The 16,896-nt window shown below is 44.9% G+C and overlaps 2 protein-coding genes across 7 annotated transcripts in view; one reads left to right on the plus strand and one right to left on the minus strand.

Moving 5' to 3' along the window:
- Positions 1–16,896, plus strand: part of IFT46 (intraflagellar transport 46) — an 89,996-nt gene that overhangs the window by 37,304 nt on the left and 35,796 nt on the right. The gene's annotated exons all lie outside the window — the stretch shown is intronic.
- LOC135898672 (small G protein signaling modulator 3 homolog) overlaps positions 1–16,896 on the minus strand; it is a 56,629-nt gene that overhangs the window by 24,564 nt on the left and 15,169 nt on the right. For all 6 annotated transcript variants that reach the window (XM_065427763.1, XM_065427765.1, XM_065427762.1 and 3 more), the window contains exons 2-9: positions 15,268–15,455; positions 12,854–12,920; positions 11,254–11,387; positions 10,376–10,573; positions 6,736–6,870; positions 4,381–4,576; positions 2,677–2,822; positions 1,306–1,533 (exon numbers count right to left, since the gene is read on the minus strand). In XM_065427763.1, the coding sequence (XP_065283835.1) occupies positions 1,306–1,533; positions 2,677–2,822; positions 4,381–4,576; positions 6,736–6,870; positions 10,376–10,573; positions 11,254–11,387; positions 12,854–12,920; positions 15,268–15,455 (1,292 nt within the window). The remainder of the gene's footprint in view (positions 1–1,305; positions 1,534–2,676; positions 2,823–4,380; positions 4,577–6,735; positions 6,871–10,375; positions 10,574–11,253; positions 11,388–12,853; positions 12,921–15,267; positions 15,456–16,896) is intronic.

The following is a 16,896-nucleotide window of genomic DNA, read 5'->3' on the forward strand; positions in this document are numbered from 1 at the left end:
TGTGTGTCCTCTTTCTGCCGAATGTGTCTTTCAGCGGATCCTCGCTGTAACGAGTCGCTTCTGACACGAAAATACCTGCGTTATATGGTAATACACTATCAGTGAGAAGCATTTCAGATTTACTTCATTACAGCTAATAATTTTTCATGTCCGAATTCGTTATATTCAGGTTTGACTGTAGTCATTTTGACACATTTACCATAGTGCTTAAATGACGATCACAGAGGAAGGACAGACATGAATGCTGCATGCCATCCATGTCTGTCCTTCTTTCTGTGTCTGTTGTTTAGTTGCTGCAGTAACTGGCCCCATATTTAGAGCAAATTGAAACACTTATGACTATGCTGTCATGTGAAATATATCAGTTACACAAAATGAACCTGACCGGTAGGAGGAAAAACTAAAGCAAAAGCATGATGTTGTAATCCAGAGACAAAAGGTGCCATTTGCACCATTTTGCTCCTCTACCAACTCTCACCAACTGTAAGCTGCTTTATAACACGAGAGGGGGCGAGGGGAAGATTGCAATGGGTGAGGAAAGGCAAGCTCCTCTGCCCCATGATACAACTGTTACAAGTGTGAAATGGCACAAGCGGGCAATGACAAAATGAAGGTGACGACACCCGGGAACAGTCTGGTGACAGTGGTGATGCCGTTCGCTGCTATCAATCAAACAACTCATTTGCAGGAAACAACAATGAGTCTAGAATTTTCATGGTCTTCGCACTCTTTGCAATAATGTAGCATTGCAAGGGAATCAATAGGATCCTGTTCGCTTAGATGACAACATTTTTCTGCACTAGTCCCTCTCGGTGTCAACCGTGACATCTAAACGTGGTTGCCTGGAATTTCTTGACTATGATGTGAGTTGTGTATGGGTCTGATTGAGTTTTGTGCCACTGAGGTGCTATTGTCATTCAAGCACGAAGCATCCTCCCAGAACAAATTACACATAGTTTATCATGAAGCTGTAAAATCTAGAGGATTATCAACTGTACACTCTTGTTGCTAACTGAAACTTGTATTTCCTTGTTTTATATAGTATTCCTTTTTATTGAACTAGTCATTCTAGTACAGTATAGAATGAGTGTTCAAACACTGCTGTGTTTTCATATTTGCTAGTCTATCATACTATATTTCCTAAAAGACTTTTTTCTGTTTGAAAAAGTCTTTTTTTCTTTTTCTTTTACCCTTTTCAGTGTATGTCACATAACAGTTGGAGCTCTTACAGGTGAAAATGCGTGTTAATGATGATGACATCGAGGCTCTCATTGTCCTTATCATTATAACAGGTCATGCACCTACCTGCTTCGGCAGATTTGTTGCATGCTCAGGGTTGAGGTGTGCCCCCTGGTCGGCCATCAGGTAAGCCAGGTGCTTGCGTCGCAGGGCTTCCACCGCCGCCTCTGTCACATCACGGGACGCGTACTCGCTAACCTCCAGCAGCTGCTCCGCATCGCGCACAGAGCCCGGCAAGTCTGAGAGCGCATTGAATATCTGCGCCGAGTTCTCGAGCGAGCGCAGCTCGGACTCCTGCACAGGGGAGTTTGCGCTCGTTGTGGCACACAGTTCACGTGCAGACAACTGTGGCTGAGGCCAGACAATAACCCTTCAAATTATAACCACACATGAATTGACAGGAAGGTTGGCTGTGGCAGAAACAAAAGCATTAGCTAATGCTTCAACAGTCTTGCCGTGTGCACAAGCCACTGTGTTCCCGCAATTATTCTTCCTGTGTACCATCTGGGATTGGAATGATCTTCTGAGCCACGTAGCAGCTTGTAATGATCTCACACACTCTAAAACTGCTACTGAGGAAGCAGACTCATCCGTGTCATAATGTCAGTAGCAGAACAGCCATTTGACCTTTTGGCGCAGGTCTTGGCCCAGACAGAAATTTGTTAAAAACACGGGAAAAATGCTTGTCCCATCTGTTTTGCCTTCCTTTGGTCCCACGTCTATTGCAGTTTACCGTAGTAAAAAAAAAAGGTAATTGCTTGCAGGAATGAAATAACTTTGCCACCGTCCACTTTTGTGATGCATGATGTTAAGGCATCCATAACAAACCAAAGCAGGGAGGCGACGCCTTGTGAATGGTCACAAAAGAATTTGCACATTTAAGCAGCTCCTAGTGGCTTGCCTCAGATACTGCGACAGCAGCATTTTACAACACGCAATCAGGGCACACGGCAACTGCAAAGCGGGTACAGGTCTCTGTCGACACAGTGCGCATGCAGGGCAGGCAAGAAGAGAGTGCGCAAGATGGCACAAGACATGACATCGTCTTCCCTAGCATATAATGCAGCACGTCCAAGAAAAAACGCACTGCGACCACCCTTGGCAACAACAGCAGGCTCAGCGGGAACCTGGAAGAAAACATGTCGCAAGCACATGCTTTGTCTAAAGACAGCTGGGGATATGGAATGGTCAACCGAGTGTCGCAAGCCCAAGCGTCACAAGCCTGACCATTATGGGTCTGAGTGTCACGAGTCTTGGCGCAGTGGGACATGCATGCCCAACCTCTGCAGCTGATCTGGATACACTGTGGAGGTTGTGTTGCGGCCGGCTGTGCTACATATTCTACATTCACAGACCCACTTCTCAGGTTGGCGCTGCTACCGTTGCGAAAAGGCTCGCAGTGGACAGTACCGACAAACGCTCGAGCAGAGCCCTGACCTTTGAGCTGAGCATCCCCAGGAGGATCTGGAAGAGGACAATGGAACCGTCGTAGAAGAGCAGGTCCCAGATGCGCAGCAGCACCCGCATGGACACCACGCTCGCAAAGAGCGTCAGGAACCAGTGCAGCGTGATCAGCGACAGCTCTGCGTACATTTGCAGACCCTGGTTAACAGAAACACTAAAAAAAAACAATGGACAGAACTCAAGAGTCTCTAACATTTCCATATGTGTGGAGGAAAAAAAGAAAGGAACGAACAGCTTGTGTGACATTATCCCCTCATGAGTGATGCACGTTGCTGGGCCCTTCCATATATAGTAGAAAGATTGGTACCCATCGCTATTTTGCCTAGGGATACTCATTGGGATTTTTCTAAAGTACTGCTTGATAAGAATTTGTACACAAGTAACACAGTCACAGAGACAACATAGACAACGTGGGCACAAGCCTACCCATCCCTTCTTTACGGCCCTGTATGCAGTGCATTATTAATGCAACAGCACTATACAGATTAAAATTAGGCTTTCAGCTCTCTACCCAGGTGTGTAACACAGGCTGTGAGGCAATGTGATTAAAGGCATAAGGTAGTCCAATTCTGATACTGCCAGTACAGGCAGGGGTTTGTACGTAATATCATTAGCCACAACTTGGCCTTCAATGGTGTACGGAGGTATGTCTTGGCGGAGCTACTGTTTGGGTGAGAATGACAGCTGTGCTGGTAAGGAGCATTCGAGTGGTGTGACGTGCACGTGCGGCAGGTGGAGTGGCGGCATCTGCACCGGTGCGCTGCAGGCGCGCACTGTGTATTGCACAATGCTCTCCGCTGTGTTGCGGTGAACGACAGGGGTTTTAATACAGCGAAAGCTGTGGTTAGCATGGATTCTACTGCTCGAAAACTCTTAAGCCAGAGGCAAACTCTTGTCCCAACCTTCTGCATCTCTCTGGCGCTGGGAGCTTTACGGTCGCGACAGGATGCCAGCCAGGACTCTGCAAAATTCATGCCCCTGGTGGCTTCGTTCTTGTTTTTTTTGACAAGGACAAAGGCTGCACACCAATTCAATGGATGGCACTAATGATAACGCTAAATAATTCTGCAGAATCCACCTCATGATGAATGCAGATGTTAATGTGATTAGCAGTAAAGCAATGTAGCAATACACCGTACTAACACTGTCGAAACATGTCACGTATGAGGTATGTATTGCAGCCGGGCTCCTCTCTCGCGCTTCCCTCTACGCACAATGCGCTATTTAGCAATGCTGTTACGAAGTCTCAGCACGTGGCCTCCGAGATGCATGGCGCACCAGTGCATGTGAACACTGAGAATTAATCTCTTTCTCCCTGCGGGCACTTGTGGCACGGCACCCTAAAGGGTCGAGCTGCTATGCTTGAGGAACCTGTGCGATGCGGACTCGATTCTGCCCAAAACCGAATGAACTTTAAAGGGTTTTGTTTTCATGGAAGAGCACTTTGAAAGAGGTTAGGCCCACATTTTTATACTGCGCTACCTTTGAAATGAGGTCCCATTTTTAAACTACAGTACCTTCAAGACCGGCCTAGATTTTTTCTTCGACAGACACCAGCAGACTGAGAAGTGCTTCAGGTGTCCAAAGAATGCTAATCGCATTAAAGAAGACACCTAACAAAACATGGGGAGCACATATGCGGGAATGTTGTGCATGAGACGGTGACCTGCAACCCACCAATGTCATGCTCCTTGAGCAGGGTGTCGAGGTCTGGCAGGCAGGCGGTGACCAGGGCCCTCAGCACACGCTGGTCGGCCTGCACACCAGCTAGGGTGCTAGAGTAGTAGGAGGCAGGCAGCAGGTCCTCCACAATGGTGCAGAGCATCCAGAAGGCGTCTTCTTCTTCCAGGAACAGCAGCAAGCTCGCTGCTATCTGCCATGCCACAGACAGTGATTGATGAAATAGCAGAACAAGAAGAGGGGGAGAGTAAAAGGGGGCAAGAGGAGGCATGGGTTAGTACCACATCTGCCCAACTATTTCTGCGCTGCAGGAAAATGTCACCTGTCACAGTGAAGAAAAGATTATCTCCACTGTTTCATGGTGTTCCTACTTTGGAAACAATGCACATGCTGGAATCCGTGTGAAGCGATCCTTTCACGAAGCAGTTAATGAAATGCTGCCAACTGGCCCATTTCATGCCTGCATCTTTGGAGTGAAGTTAACTGGCATGGCCCTGTGCTCTTGCACATCGAAGGTGCACAATGTGACAAATTCTATATATGCTATATGCTTGTATTTATTGATTTCCTATTGTTTATTTTAAAGGTACTGGTTGCTTCGTGGCTGATCGCCCATTGTGGTATGTGTAATAGTATGGAGATCATCATCATAATCAGCACGCGAACATGCTTTTTAGCTGATCCCCCACTGCGATCCGGTACGTGGCATGGCAAAAAATCATATTCATCATCAACATGCAGCGATCATCTCAAAGCGCTAGTAGATGGAATCCCACTGCCGGACGCGCTTATATATATATTTTTTAGGAATGAGGTTGAATCTACTCGAATCGGGATTGACCCCCCCAACTGACCAACCACCCAACACAGGCGAAACTGTGGGACAGTGAGCAAAGAAAGCTCCACCTTAATATTTTTATAGGCTGCCTGCAGCAGTGGTTAAAGGGACACACAGGAGGAACATTACGTCAAGTTGAATTGGTAAACTGTACTTCTGGGGCACCAAAAATGTATGTTTTACACTGCACAAAGGCTTGGTAAGCTTGAGAAGATGCAAGATTAAAAAACAGGTGGCGACGCCAGATTAAATTTCCGTGCTAGCTCTACATTATTGCATAAAACTTTTTCTTGAGACCAGCAGCATGTTTATCAGCAAATTGGGATTACACTGCATTTTAAAGGACTGATGGTCGAAAATTATGGAGGTTTGAGAACTTTCATTGTGTACAAACTGCGCAAACGTGCGGAAGCACTTTAAGATCTGTGTCATCGCACTGATGTACAAGCTCTGTGGTTGTGGCGCAGAATTCAAAAGGCGAAACGTTCACCTTCATTTTCTTCAATACTAAACAACCCTTTCCGGCCAAATAAATTGAACCAAAGTCTTTAAAGAATGCAGCACTGCTCTAAACTTATTCAGTTCTGTTTCTTGGTGTCGTTTTAGTGTCCGTAAGGTCAGAAAGTGGGGATAGGTGGTTAGCTGAGACGTGCTGCCTACCTATATTGTTAAAGAGAGATGGGCAACATGAAAGTGTATGCCTATCTTTAGTGCTGCAGAAATGACAAACATTTGTGTTACACATATTGCATTTTCATCTCTCCATATTGGTTACTTGAAAAGGCAGGCATCACTTACACAACAAATCCCATTGTTCAGTTAGTCCAACTAACTTCTGTACGATTCAGTTTAGAACACTTATTGCAATTTCACAGCAGAAGCCAAACAGTAATGAAGTCATGTCAATTTATTCAGCAGAAATCCCAAAACTAGCACAACTTCTGAAACATCTGTCCTCAAAATGTTTTGCAATAATGCTACATTGACATTCTAGTCAATAGTTTCTGAAAAGCCGCTCTTGTGTACCTTGGAATTTGATAAAATCTACTGCCATTAAAAATTCTAAATGTGCAAGGAAAGGGTTCTCGCAGGTGTGGCTGCTTTTAAAGGGAAGAACCACTTCTTATTTGGCTACTGATTACACAGCTGAAATATGGCATGCAGGTACGAAGAGCATGTTTTGATGTAATGAGGTCATTCCAATGTGTCCTACCAGCCATTTTTCTCTGTTAATAAAGTAGACATATTTGATTTACACCATCTAGATGTTCCCTTTAACAGTTGACCATACTGCACATTGTGAAACATTCTCTGCAGAGAAAGTGGGGATGTACATTCGTCTGGGTATGAACAGTGACTTGCAGATCATGGTGGATTATTAGTGCAGAACAGGACGGACAACGAAACACATAACGGCAAGCATGAGCAATACCAACTACCTAATGTAGTTGGATTGCCAACTATACTACTAACCCAAGCTTTGCTCAATTGTGGCAGTATTGCGCGGCACCTACCATGCTAGTGCCCTGGCAGTATCCAATGTCTGGGTAGAGCCAGGCAAGGCCCCGCAGAACACGTCGCAGGCGAGGAATGCCCGTGCTGGTCGCATGTGAGAAGCATGCGTTGCTAGGCATGGTGCGCAGGAGGTCCTGCATGAGCCAGAGGGGCAACATGTCACACTCTCTTACTCCCACAGCGTGGCCCTGCTCCATTGATGCTAAGCAGTGCCATATGGTCACTATACAAAACTGAACAAGAGGTAGAACAAGTTCGCCTGAAAGTGTTATGCTTTTTGAAATGTGTGCTTCTTTGCTAACTGTCACTCACCAATGCATTACATTTTGAGTGTTCATTTGTTTACCCGGTACATTTTTAACTTTGCTGCGTTAACCCACGTTTTGTACATTTTCTGTTTTTGAACAGATAATCCCATTGCAGTCGTTCACTTTGGGACGCTCGTCTGTACACTAACCGTACCTAATCATTCCTTGTTGAACTGATAATAAACTGAAACTGAATAAGTGCATCACAAAAAAGCATATTTTATGCATGTAACTCTGGCGGCCACTACTTTCAGTGTGCCAAAATTGTGTGCACAATTATTGTGCGTCGTCTCTGTGCAATTATACAGCAGTGGCAAAACAAAAAGAGTGGTGAAAATCGTTGTAAAAGCCCTTGCCTTGACACCTGCGAGCGAGAGGAATGGTTTTTCCACTTTACAGTTGATCTCAAATAATGGACAACTGCGTAGTTGTCCCAGCTTTTCCCTCTACGGGAGCATGTACTAGAACACTAGGATGCTGCATTTGCCAAGCCATTGTGCCAGGTGCCGGAATCTATGCACATTTATTTGGTGAAACTGAGAGGAGTTGAAAGGGTGCTTCCGACCACATGTAAACTGCTGCAAATGACGAAACTAAAGAGGTTAAACAAATTATACTAGACTGCAGAGCATACAGTGGACAAAGATGAATGTGAAAGCACAGTCTCAAGGCTCTTTGACAATATCTAAAATCAAAAGCAGCATATAGACTGGGACAAGAAAGTGACAAAAATGCAATGCTCATTTTCTTGTCCAATTCTATGCATGGTATTTTATGTTAGAAGTCTGTCTCATTCTCTATGCGCTGTCTTTGACTTTATAAATATGTACTAACTAGCCCAATAGTAAACTCTCCTAAAGTGCTTTGGTAGTAAGGTGCATATGTGTGCGTGGCATTCTCCATCAAAGCAATGTCAAGCCCTTTATTTCTTGTTTCCTTATCTAGAATCAGTCAGCTGCTTTTAGAAACTCTAGCTGCCATTTGAACTGTAATGTTCATCATTTAACATGGCAGCAGTGAATGAAGATGACAAATCAGACTCAAATGATGATCATTTAAGAAGTCAGTGGTGATATCAAGATGCCTTGTCATGCAACCTTTGCTTTTTCTTGCTTTCTTCTCCCCTCGCATTGCACAGGGCTTTTCCCTCTGCTTCTCTTGAGGAGCAGCAGTACGTAGAGGAATAATAGCTGTACACAGTAGAACCCTGCTGTTCCCAGGCACTGCATTTTCCTGGCTGTTACGTCATTTTCGGCCGGTCCCAGCATAGCTCCCATAGGATCCAATGCACGGGGAACGCCACAGTTGCAACACAACTGTGGGACCGGTCCCGCTTCATACTTTGCAAACTGCTACTCCACGCTGGCCCAAGCAGTCATGTTAACTTTTCATGTAGCTTGGCTTGGTGGCCTGACGATGGGATTGGCTGCCTAAAGTGCTGGGGGCGACACCTATGGCTTATTTATGGTTTCTGCTAGCAAAAGCATGGCCTTTAAGTTTCTGCTATCTAAAGATGCTGCCTATAGTGCATTGCAACCCTAAAACTGGTTTCGGCACATATGACGTACGTGCCAAAATATGTTCCATATGAAGTCCAAGGGCAACAACACCGTTGCCGCGCGCCTTATGCTGTATGTGTGAGTGAAAGCGTGTGAGGGGAGCCGTTCAATCTTGCAGGTGCAAGGGCGGAAAGTGGGGTGGAAGCGCTCCGCCTTCCGTCGCGCGCGAGGCAACAGGGGGAGGGGAGGAAGTGGGGGCCGCATTGTACTCTAGCAGCAACTGTGTATTGTGCGGTAATGCAGGCTGCATCTTAAAAGCGATCTGTGTTGAGGGTTGAGTCTAGGTGAGCCGATGGCTCATTCCTGTGTGCATGCTGTGTTCTTGCCGCTCAGCTTGCGTTGAAGCAATTGAAAGCACAAGACAGCACGAATGTTGCTTCACTCACTCCTGCTACCACGCTTCCTCACGCCAGCGTTTTGACAGCGAGTGTCCACAGTCACCGAGTGCAATGTGTTCATGTTTACTGTGCGCGTTGACACCATGCTTGTTAATGTAGTTAGTAAACGAATGCTTACAAGTTTATATGGACGACAAAACTACTACCTTTACTTTGTAAAGCTCTCTACTAATTTCCTATCGCAATCGATGCTTCATCTTTCGGGCAAAACTGCAACTTTTGATAAAATGTGGGAATTAAAATAAAGTTGCTTGCAGTTCATGACCACTCTTATTTCTCAATTTTTCCCATTTCTCGGCTCTTGCATTTCCTGGCTCTTACATATTTTTTTTGTGGCCCCCTGAAATGTATCAGCGGGGTTCTAGTGTGTGCGTGTGCGTGTGTTATATGGGACCTCAAAGAGGTACGACGTAATGCTAACACATTTTTCTCGCATTCACTGCTAAATTGCCACTGAGTTTTTCTTTTTCAAAGATAGCGGTAAGAAGTCTCACAGGACTTGGTAACGCTTGCACCATGCGCTAACCAAAGTACACGAGTATTTTTGCCTCTGGCCACAGTTCAATGCAGCTGCGATAGCAGGAAATCAAGCCTGCAACCTCCCGCACAGCAGCACGCACTGAGCCATTGAGGATCAGTCTCTGAGTTCCAAATCGCTTTTTTCGTTAAACCTTAATTATCGGAGAGGTACGAGGCTCATTGCAGCTAAACTTATTGAAAACATTGGGATTATGAGAACTGAAATCCGATGGTCTCTTACGCATATGAGGAAAGTGGACAAAACTCGGGCAAAGCTCAACAAGGTTGCTCATGACTTGGCACGAGGACTTGCTAACCGTGACAGTCACAACTGAGCCGTTCACCACCAAGCCAGGGAATCTAGAGATCATTTAATAACTTACAATGACATTACCAAACATTACTATACAGGATGCAGGCAATTCCCATTGCCACATTCAAAACTGAACAGGCCTCACGCAGTCTAAATGCGCTTATTGCAAACAGGTACATATCCCCCGTCGTACCACATCAATAAAATATATCCAGAGAGGGAGATTAAGATGGACTGCAATGATTGTAATGGCATCATTGGAATCAGACATATGCTGGTGGGGTGTCCCACAACTCTCCCCAACCTCATTGAAGAATGGAAGCAGTGGGAAAAAAGGATTCAAAGCCCGTTGTTCCGGGACTAACTAAGGGCCAGCCAGAGGGCCCATGGTGTCGCTGAAGGGCTTGGCCTGACAGTGCCAATGTGGGAGCGGCCCACCTTGGCTTAAAACGTCGAGCCTCCGGACCTCATTTCGACAAAAGTTTTCACACACGAAGCCCGTCTTTTTAAAAACTACTGTCAAGGAGCAGTGCGCAGCGTACCTTCTCAATCTGTTTGGAGGTGAGCAGGTGGTCATTGGCAGAGGAACGCACCACCTCACGGTAGGTGAGGCCAGCCTGCCTCTTCTTGCGGGCTGCCCCCGACAGGTGCATCCACAGCTGGGGTCGCAGCGAGTGCGGGATGCCACCGTCCCGCAGCAGGCCTCGCAGCTTGGGTGTGTGTGGCAGGTGTGGCTCCACCTGTGAAGCGTTGCAGACACAAATGGTCCTCACACTACAAATGGGAGAGAGACACATTGGCACAGGCTTGCAACTGTCTACGTGTCTTCATCAGGAAACGCCAAAGTGCAGCAATAAATCAGGCTGACTTTTAAACCTGTTTTTGTATTCTTGCGACTGAAATGTCTTGCTCATTGGCTGAGGATGCTAATGTTTTCTGAAATGGCATGGCAGCTCTGATGTAAAGAATTTCTTGAAATTTTCATGCAAGAAAAGTCCACAAAAGATGTCATGTTGATTTTTTGTTGTTTCCGATGCTATGCACTGATTTTATTATTGACGACGACTTGACTAGATTCTATTATGAACAGGGAGTTAGCTCAGAAACCTTAAGGTTGCATTGTCACTTGCTTTTTTTTTCTTTTTATGTGCTTTGTGGCATACAAAGCACTCTTTTCCAGTTAGACTGGCTTCTCTGCAATTGCAGAAGTGTAATCGATCAACAAAATGTTTCTTCTTAGTGTTATAAAAGTTTCTTGTGTGTGCCCTCTGATCCCTCTAAGTGAGGAACCTCAAGCACATACATCATGGAGTCCTTGCGGGTGGCTAACCGTAAACCTAAGCAAGGGTTTGATGAAACCCTAGCAGTGCGAGTGGGCGTATGGAGCTATCTGTGTTTACTGGGAAGCAATAGAACGCACCTTGTCCCATGTAAGGTCTCCAACCTCATTGTTGTGGGTGAATTCTAGGTAAGCGATCCACTTAAGCCTGTGCTGGGGGTTCTCCTGGAAAGGTTCCTCACTGTCCACACGGCGGCTCATCTGTTCAGGTCCATCTGCATAATGTGGAGCATGGTGACAGTGACAGAGAGATTTACTTGGCGAGCAAGTGAAATAAGATTCAGTTGAGGAGAAACCTAACAATAAACAAAAAGAGCTGTCCAAAAAGTGATATAAAGGGCGACACAGGATTGGCCACCCCAGAAAAACCACAGCGCCGACCAACTAGCTGAAACCTAAAGTAATGTACTGCACACAGGAGTTGATGGCACAACAGTGCACGATGACGGCAGTACGATGACCATGACAGCACAACAACAAATACATCATGATGACCATGTTTAAATGCAGTGCAAATAGACAAAGCTCAAGAAGAAGAAGGAGACGTGCACAATCTTATAATATTGCTTTGTCCTTTTTCGCTACAGTTAAATATCGTAAACCTGCGCCAACTTGCCCAATTCAGTGCTTTTCTAAAATCGTGATGGCACTTCATTGACTGATGCGTAATACAGTTAAGAGCTGTTTAGAAAGAGGAAAAGGAGTGCTGCATTGAAATACACACTATGAGCAACCATGCTTGACATGGCCCTAGCATTAGCCAATATTTCAAAGTAAATTGTGATTATGCTAACTCGCGATCTGAAAATATTGCAAATCTCATACTAAATTACTCAACTCTCTCTATTCCCAAATCTGAGCTCTGTATTTTTCTTAAAGAATATAACTTGAAGTTCAACTGACTGCAACGTTGTGGACACTCAATACTTGATTACCAAGTATGTTACAGCTCTGCATGGCAAAGCGTGCCAGCTTCATGTGTAACGTGCAGTTCTGGCAAAATTTGCAGTTCGTGAAGTGGTGTTCGTGGTGTATGACTACGTGGTCAGTATTGTTTATCTCTGAGAGGTCAGGGGAGCTCACGTTCTTGCTCTTAAAGGATTTGCTTATCTTAGCTTGTTGCTGAGCTTTGCGCTGCTGCCACCAACCGCAGTTGTGAGCAGATCTCGGAGACAGTACAGGTTACAGTTCCCATGAGTATGTGGCGTTGGTTACATGCCGTCAGCCATGTGCCATCGTTGTCATGACATCTCACGCTATTGTCATCACAGATCATTGTCATCCAATTCTCGTCACACAGTCATCGTAATGGCATTGTCGTCATCCCACTGTTCACCTGACTAGCCCACACCACAGCCCTAGCACTTAAAAATTCCCATTACACACTCGTAAAGGCCCTGTGGATTTTTACCCTGGAATGTAGCTTACAAGAGGTATCATCATCGTCATCGTCAGCCTATACTTATGTCCTCTCCCCACGGTCTCCAATTACCCTTGTCTTGCGCTAGCCGATTGCAACTTGTGCCTGCAAATTTCCTAATTTCATCACCCCCACCTAGTTTTCTGCCGTCCTCAACTTATATGTATGTATATATATATATATATATATATATATATATATATATATATACAAGACGTATAGGCACATCAAAAGCACAGTGAGAACGACAATGTGCCTCACCTTCGTCCTCTATCCTGAATCCAAACTCGTCAAAGCGGCAGTCGTGGTGGCAGCCAGTGTCTTCAGGCTGGAGAGAATGGTGCGCACCGTCAGTCCCCGTAAAAGATGAACAGCAGCACACTGCACTACTGTGCAGCTCAACTGCTCGCTTGTTCTGTTTTCAAAATGAGATGCTCACAACAATCGTTTGCTCAGATGTCCAGCATGTGAGAGATGCCCAACCTTCACCAAGCTGGCTTGAGTACAGAACTGAGGAAAGCTTCATCTGAGATACAGAAGCACCATTGACCAAGAAGTTTGGCCATCAAGTCAGAGGGCAGTCAATTGTGCTATGACCGTCCGGTAAAGAGCATGCCAAAAGAAAATGTTCAGTGCTGTATTACAGGTTTTCAAGAGATAATTGTGCTCGTCAGTGGGCAAGAATGTCTGTCAGGCACTGCACAAACACAAACAAAAGAAAAAAAATATGTAAGGAGGTTTACCTATGTGACGTTTCAAGCTGGAAAGGGAAACACTGGAAGAAATGGCCTGCAGCTATTATAATAACCTTAGCAGCCAGAAAAACTGGAAACTTTACTGCACAACAATATATTTTTGAGGCAAGGAACTGAGTGGAAAATTGAGTTTACAATAAACCAACATCCATTATGGCAATGAGTGCTAGAACGCCTCTACTAGAGACAGTGAGATCTGAGATGCGAACTAATTGTGCACAGATTGTAATGCTCCAAAGTGCTGAAAACTTAATTTAATTTTAGCATCTGGTCTTCTCTGTGAAGCTTGCAGGCAGTCTGAGACAAGTGTAAGAACTGGAATGTCAAAGGCGCACATTGCATTCATCGCCCACTTTGAAAAGAAAGAAAGAAAAAAAGGAGACTCCAAAACAGTCAAGTTGCATTAATTATATACCAACAGACAAGCAATATTGTTTCAAGTTATGTGATGCTGATTTTTCAAGTTATCTGATGATTAAAAGATGTGCTCAACATGTGTTTGGTTGTATTTTAGGACTATCAGACATTATGGAATGAAATGGCATGTTGAATCAATAGAATTCCATCATATCAACATTAGCGAACATTGCCGAGTTGGTTCAGGGCAGGACTGACATATTTTCAGTATTAGAGAGCAAATGGTACGCCAGCATGCTACCAACCTTAGTTAATTGTAGCAAACTTCATATTCAAGTAGATTTTTCTAACTGCGAAGAAAAAACATGCTCACTAATTGTCTTTTTATGAGCTTAAAGGGGCCTTGAAGCATTTTTCATCGAAGTGGAGAACGGCACTTGAAGAGAAAATAGGCTATTTCAGAAATACTTTGCCGCAAGGAGTACTCCAATGCGTTAAGCAGAAGCGGAGTTATTGGCAATAAAATACGGTCTTTCTTGTGCTCCCGTTTCTTCTTCAATGCCTTGCAGCGCAAAGGCTACAATGTAGTGGGGTGTGCCCACAACACTCCACCTTCTAAATGTCACCGCGGTACGCAGCTCAAATTATATTTTGGATGTTAACGTAGACACCACTACTTCCAATTTTGGCGCCTACGTACGTCATGCTAAATGCAAGCCACATGTGGTTGTCCTCAGCGAGCCACAGTACCTACACTACGTGCCTGACCGCAGCTACATGCATTGCTACGTGCATAGCAGCCACATCTGGGAATCCGCTTTATTACGAATAAAAGCGTTTAGAAGAGAGTGAGGAGCAGGATTCTGTTTGAAAGAGAGCTTTTGAGAAAAAGGTGAAGTCACGCTCCGCTTGCGAGCTCCACGCACTGTGTGCGACAGCAAAACTTAGCTGAGATGTTCACAGCAGCATATGCTACCCGTGGTCTATGTTATTTCACCAAGGCCACAGGGTGGTTCAGGGCCCCTTTATTACAATGTTGCCTGGCTCTTACCATGAGAGGCTTACTACGTCAACAAAAGGATCATTGATTACAGATGTTGGCAGATGTAAACAGAAAGGACCAAAGCTAATAAATATTTTTCTACTATTCAGGTCCAGCCTTCAGAATCACCCTCCACTGTTATCGCTTTACATTTGAAAGTTGCAAATAGATGTCTTTCCCAATTCATAAATGTGCTTCGATGCTCTGCAAATTTACCCAGCTAATGGTGGCAACGATCATTGTTCAAATGAAGACGAAGTGCTAATTGTGCATGCCAGCAATAGCCTGTTTCAATGAGATTTTATGGTGAAAGCCACATCCAGATTTTCTACATTTCATACACATAGCACACACACAGTTATTTATAGACTGCACGGCCATTAACTTTGAATAGGAAAGCTAGCTTTACAACTAGGCAAATGATCGTTGGGATGAGTTTTGTCATCGTTATCTTCCTCTATGGTTGGGGGCAGCACAAGGGACACAGATGGAGCTAGTGACACAGCGAACACGGCGGTTACCTGGGCAAGCGAGGCAAGCAGGTCTTGAGGCCACATGGACGGAGTGAGCGCTGAGAATGGTCCTCCAGGCGCTGGACTGTAGCCCTGGGCCGAGCCACCGCCAAACAGATTGGCGCTGATCGAATCTCCACCCCCACAGTCACTTCCACCACAACGCACATCCTCTTCATCCTCAGACAGTGTCTCCACTGCAAAGTTGTGAGGGTGGTTACTAAGCTCCGAGGAAGATGCAGTTATGTGTGTATGTAGTGTGACCTGGTCACATTACACACACACACACTATCAACACAAAAAGCATAAATGCAGTTTTGTAGTGTTTTAACATCCCGAAACAACATTGGAGATGCTGTAGTAGAGGGCAGAGGCAACAAACTAAAAACAGTATTTTTTTCTTGCTGAGCTTTTGCTTTTAAGTACAGAGGTTTTGGCTGAGTGGCTTTGGGCCTACCCTGAACGACAGGTAGCAAGCGACATTTGTTGGATTAGACTTGGAATACAGGATGAGAAAGAACAAAAAAGTTAGGCATGTGAACTCGCATTCTTTTGAAACAATGGTCACAGACCGATGCAAAACACAAAGATTGATGCAAAATCTTCTGCTGCAGTTTCAAACATGCAATATAGAGGAAACGTAACGTACATCTCTGTTTCACACTTGATGAAAACTGCCTGCACAAGATCCACATGAAGCCATAGGTGGCATGGGGGCAAAGCTGGCTTTCAATGCTCTGCCTGGTGTTTCCCACAGGCAACGAATCTACTGCTGAAAAAGTATCTGCCAAAAAACGCACAAAAAACTTTCCTTTCTGTTGAATATTCTTGTTCTCAGTGAATTTTGTCAGAAAATTAACATCTAGTTCAGGCATTTTCATGTCTCATCCTTCAAGGGTTAATGTGCAACTTTTCTTTCATTGTTGGCATTTGGTTCCCATAAATGTGCAGCCGTCACAGGTGGGAACCGAATCCACAGCCTCACAGTCAGCAGCAGAACACCAAAAGCACTGATGCACCATGTACATGCATACACGAATGCATACATGAGCGCATGAAGCTAGAGCAGTGTTGGTTTAAGTTTTCACCTTCTTCAGTGCATCTCACATTGGTGCAGCTACATTTACGTAGCTGCGACATGGCACTGCGGAGATGACACTTCAAGATTTCGCATATCAGCACGTCCTAGCTTATGGCAAGGCAAGCAGCTTGTATGACAAGAACTGCTCACACCCATCTGAAAATACAGATAATTAATATTTGATTTCCCGGCTGCAGTTGACTTACAAGTGATTTAAGTGTGACTTACTTAATAAAGGGAAAACGAGACATCCACCCAAACGTAGCTAAGTGCTACACAGGAAACTCTCCACCTTGTGGGTTTCCACACAATTATTACGTCAAACATGACTTACATACGCACACTTTCCAGAAAGCTGCAACCACATTTTAATTTATCTTTGCCTAGCACACAATGACCTCGCAGCAGCTCCCTAGTGAAGGTGGCAGTTTAAGATGAGATTCGCACAAGCAAAACTAATTTCGCCACAACAATATGTCACCAAGCCATGTGAATGTGGCTCGTGATTCGGGCTCGGGTGCCAAGTTCTCGGGCTACAGCATGTTTGGTTATTGGCT

This window comes from Dermacentor albipictus, chromosome 8 (assembly GCF_038994185.2).
Source record: "Dermacentor albipictus isolate Rhodes 1998 colony chromosome 8, USDA_Dalb.pri_finalv2, whole genome shotgun sequence".
In the NCBI taxonomy this organism is placed as follows: Eukaryota; Metazoa; Arthropoda; class Arachnida; order Ixodida; family Ixodidae; genus Dermacentor; species Dermacentor albipictus.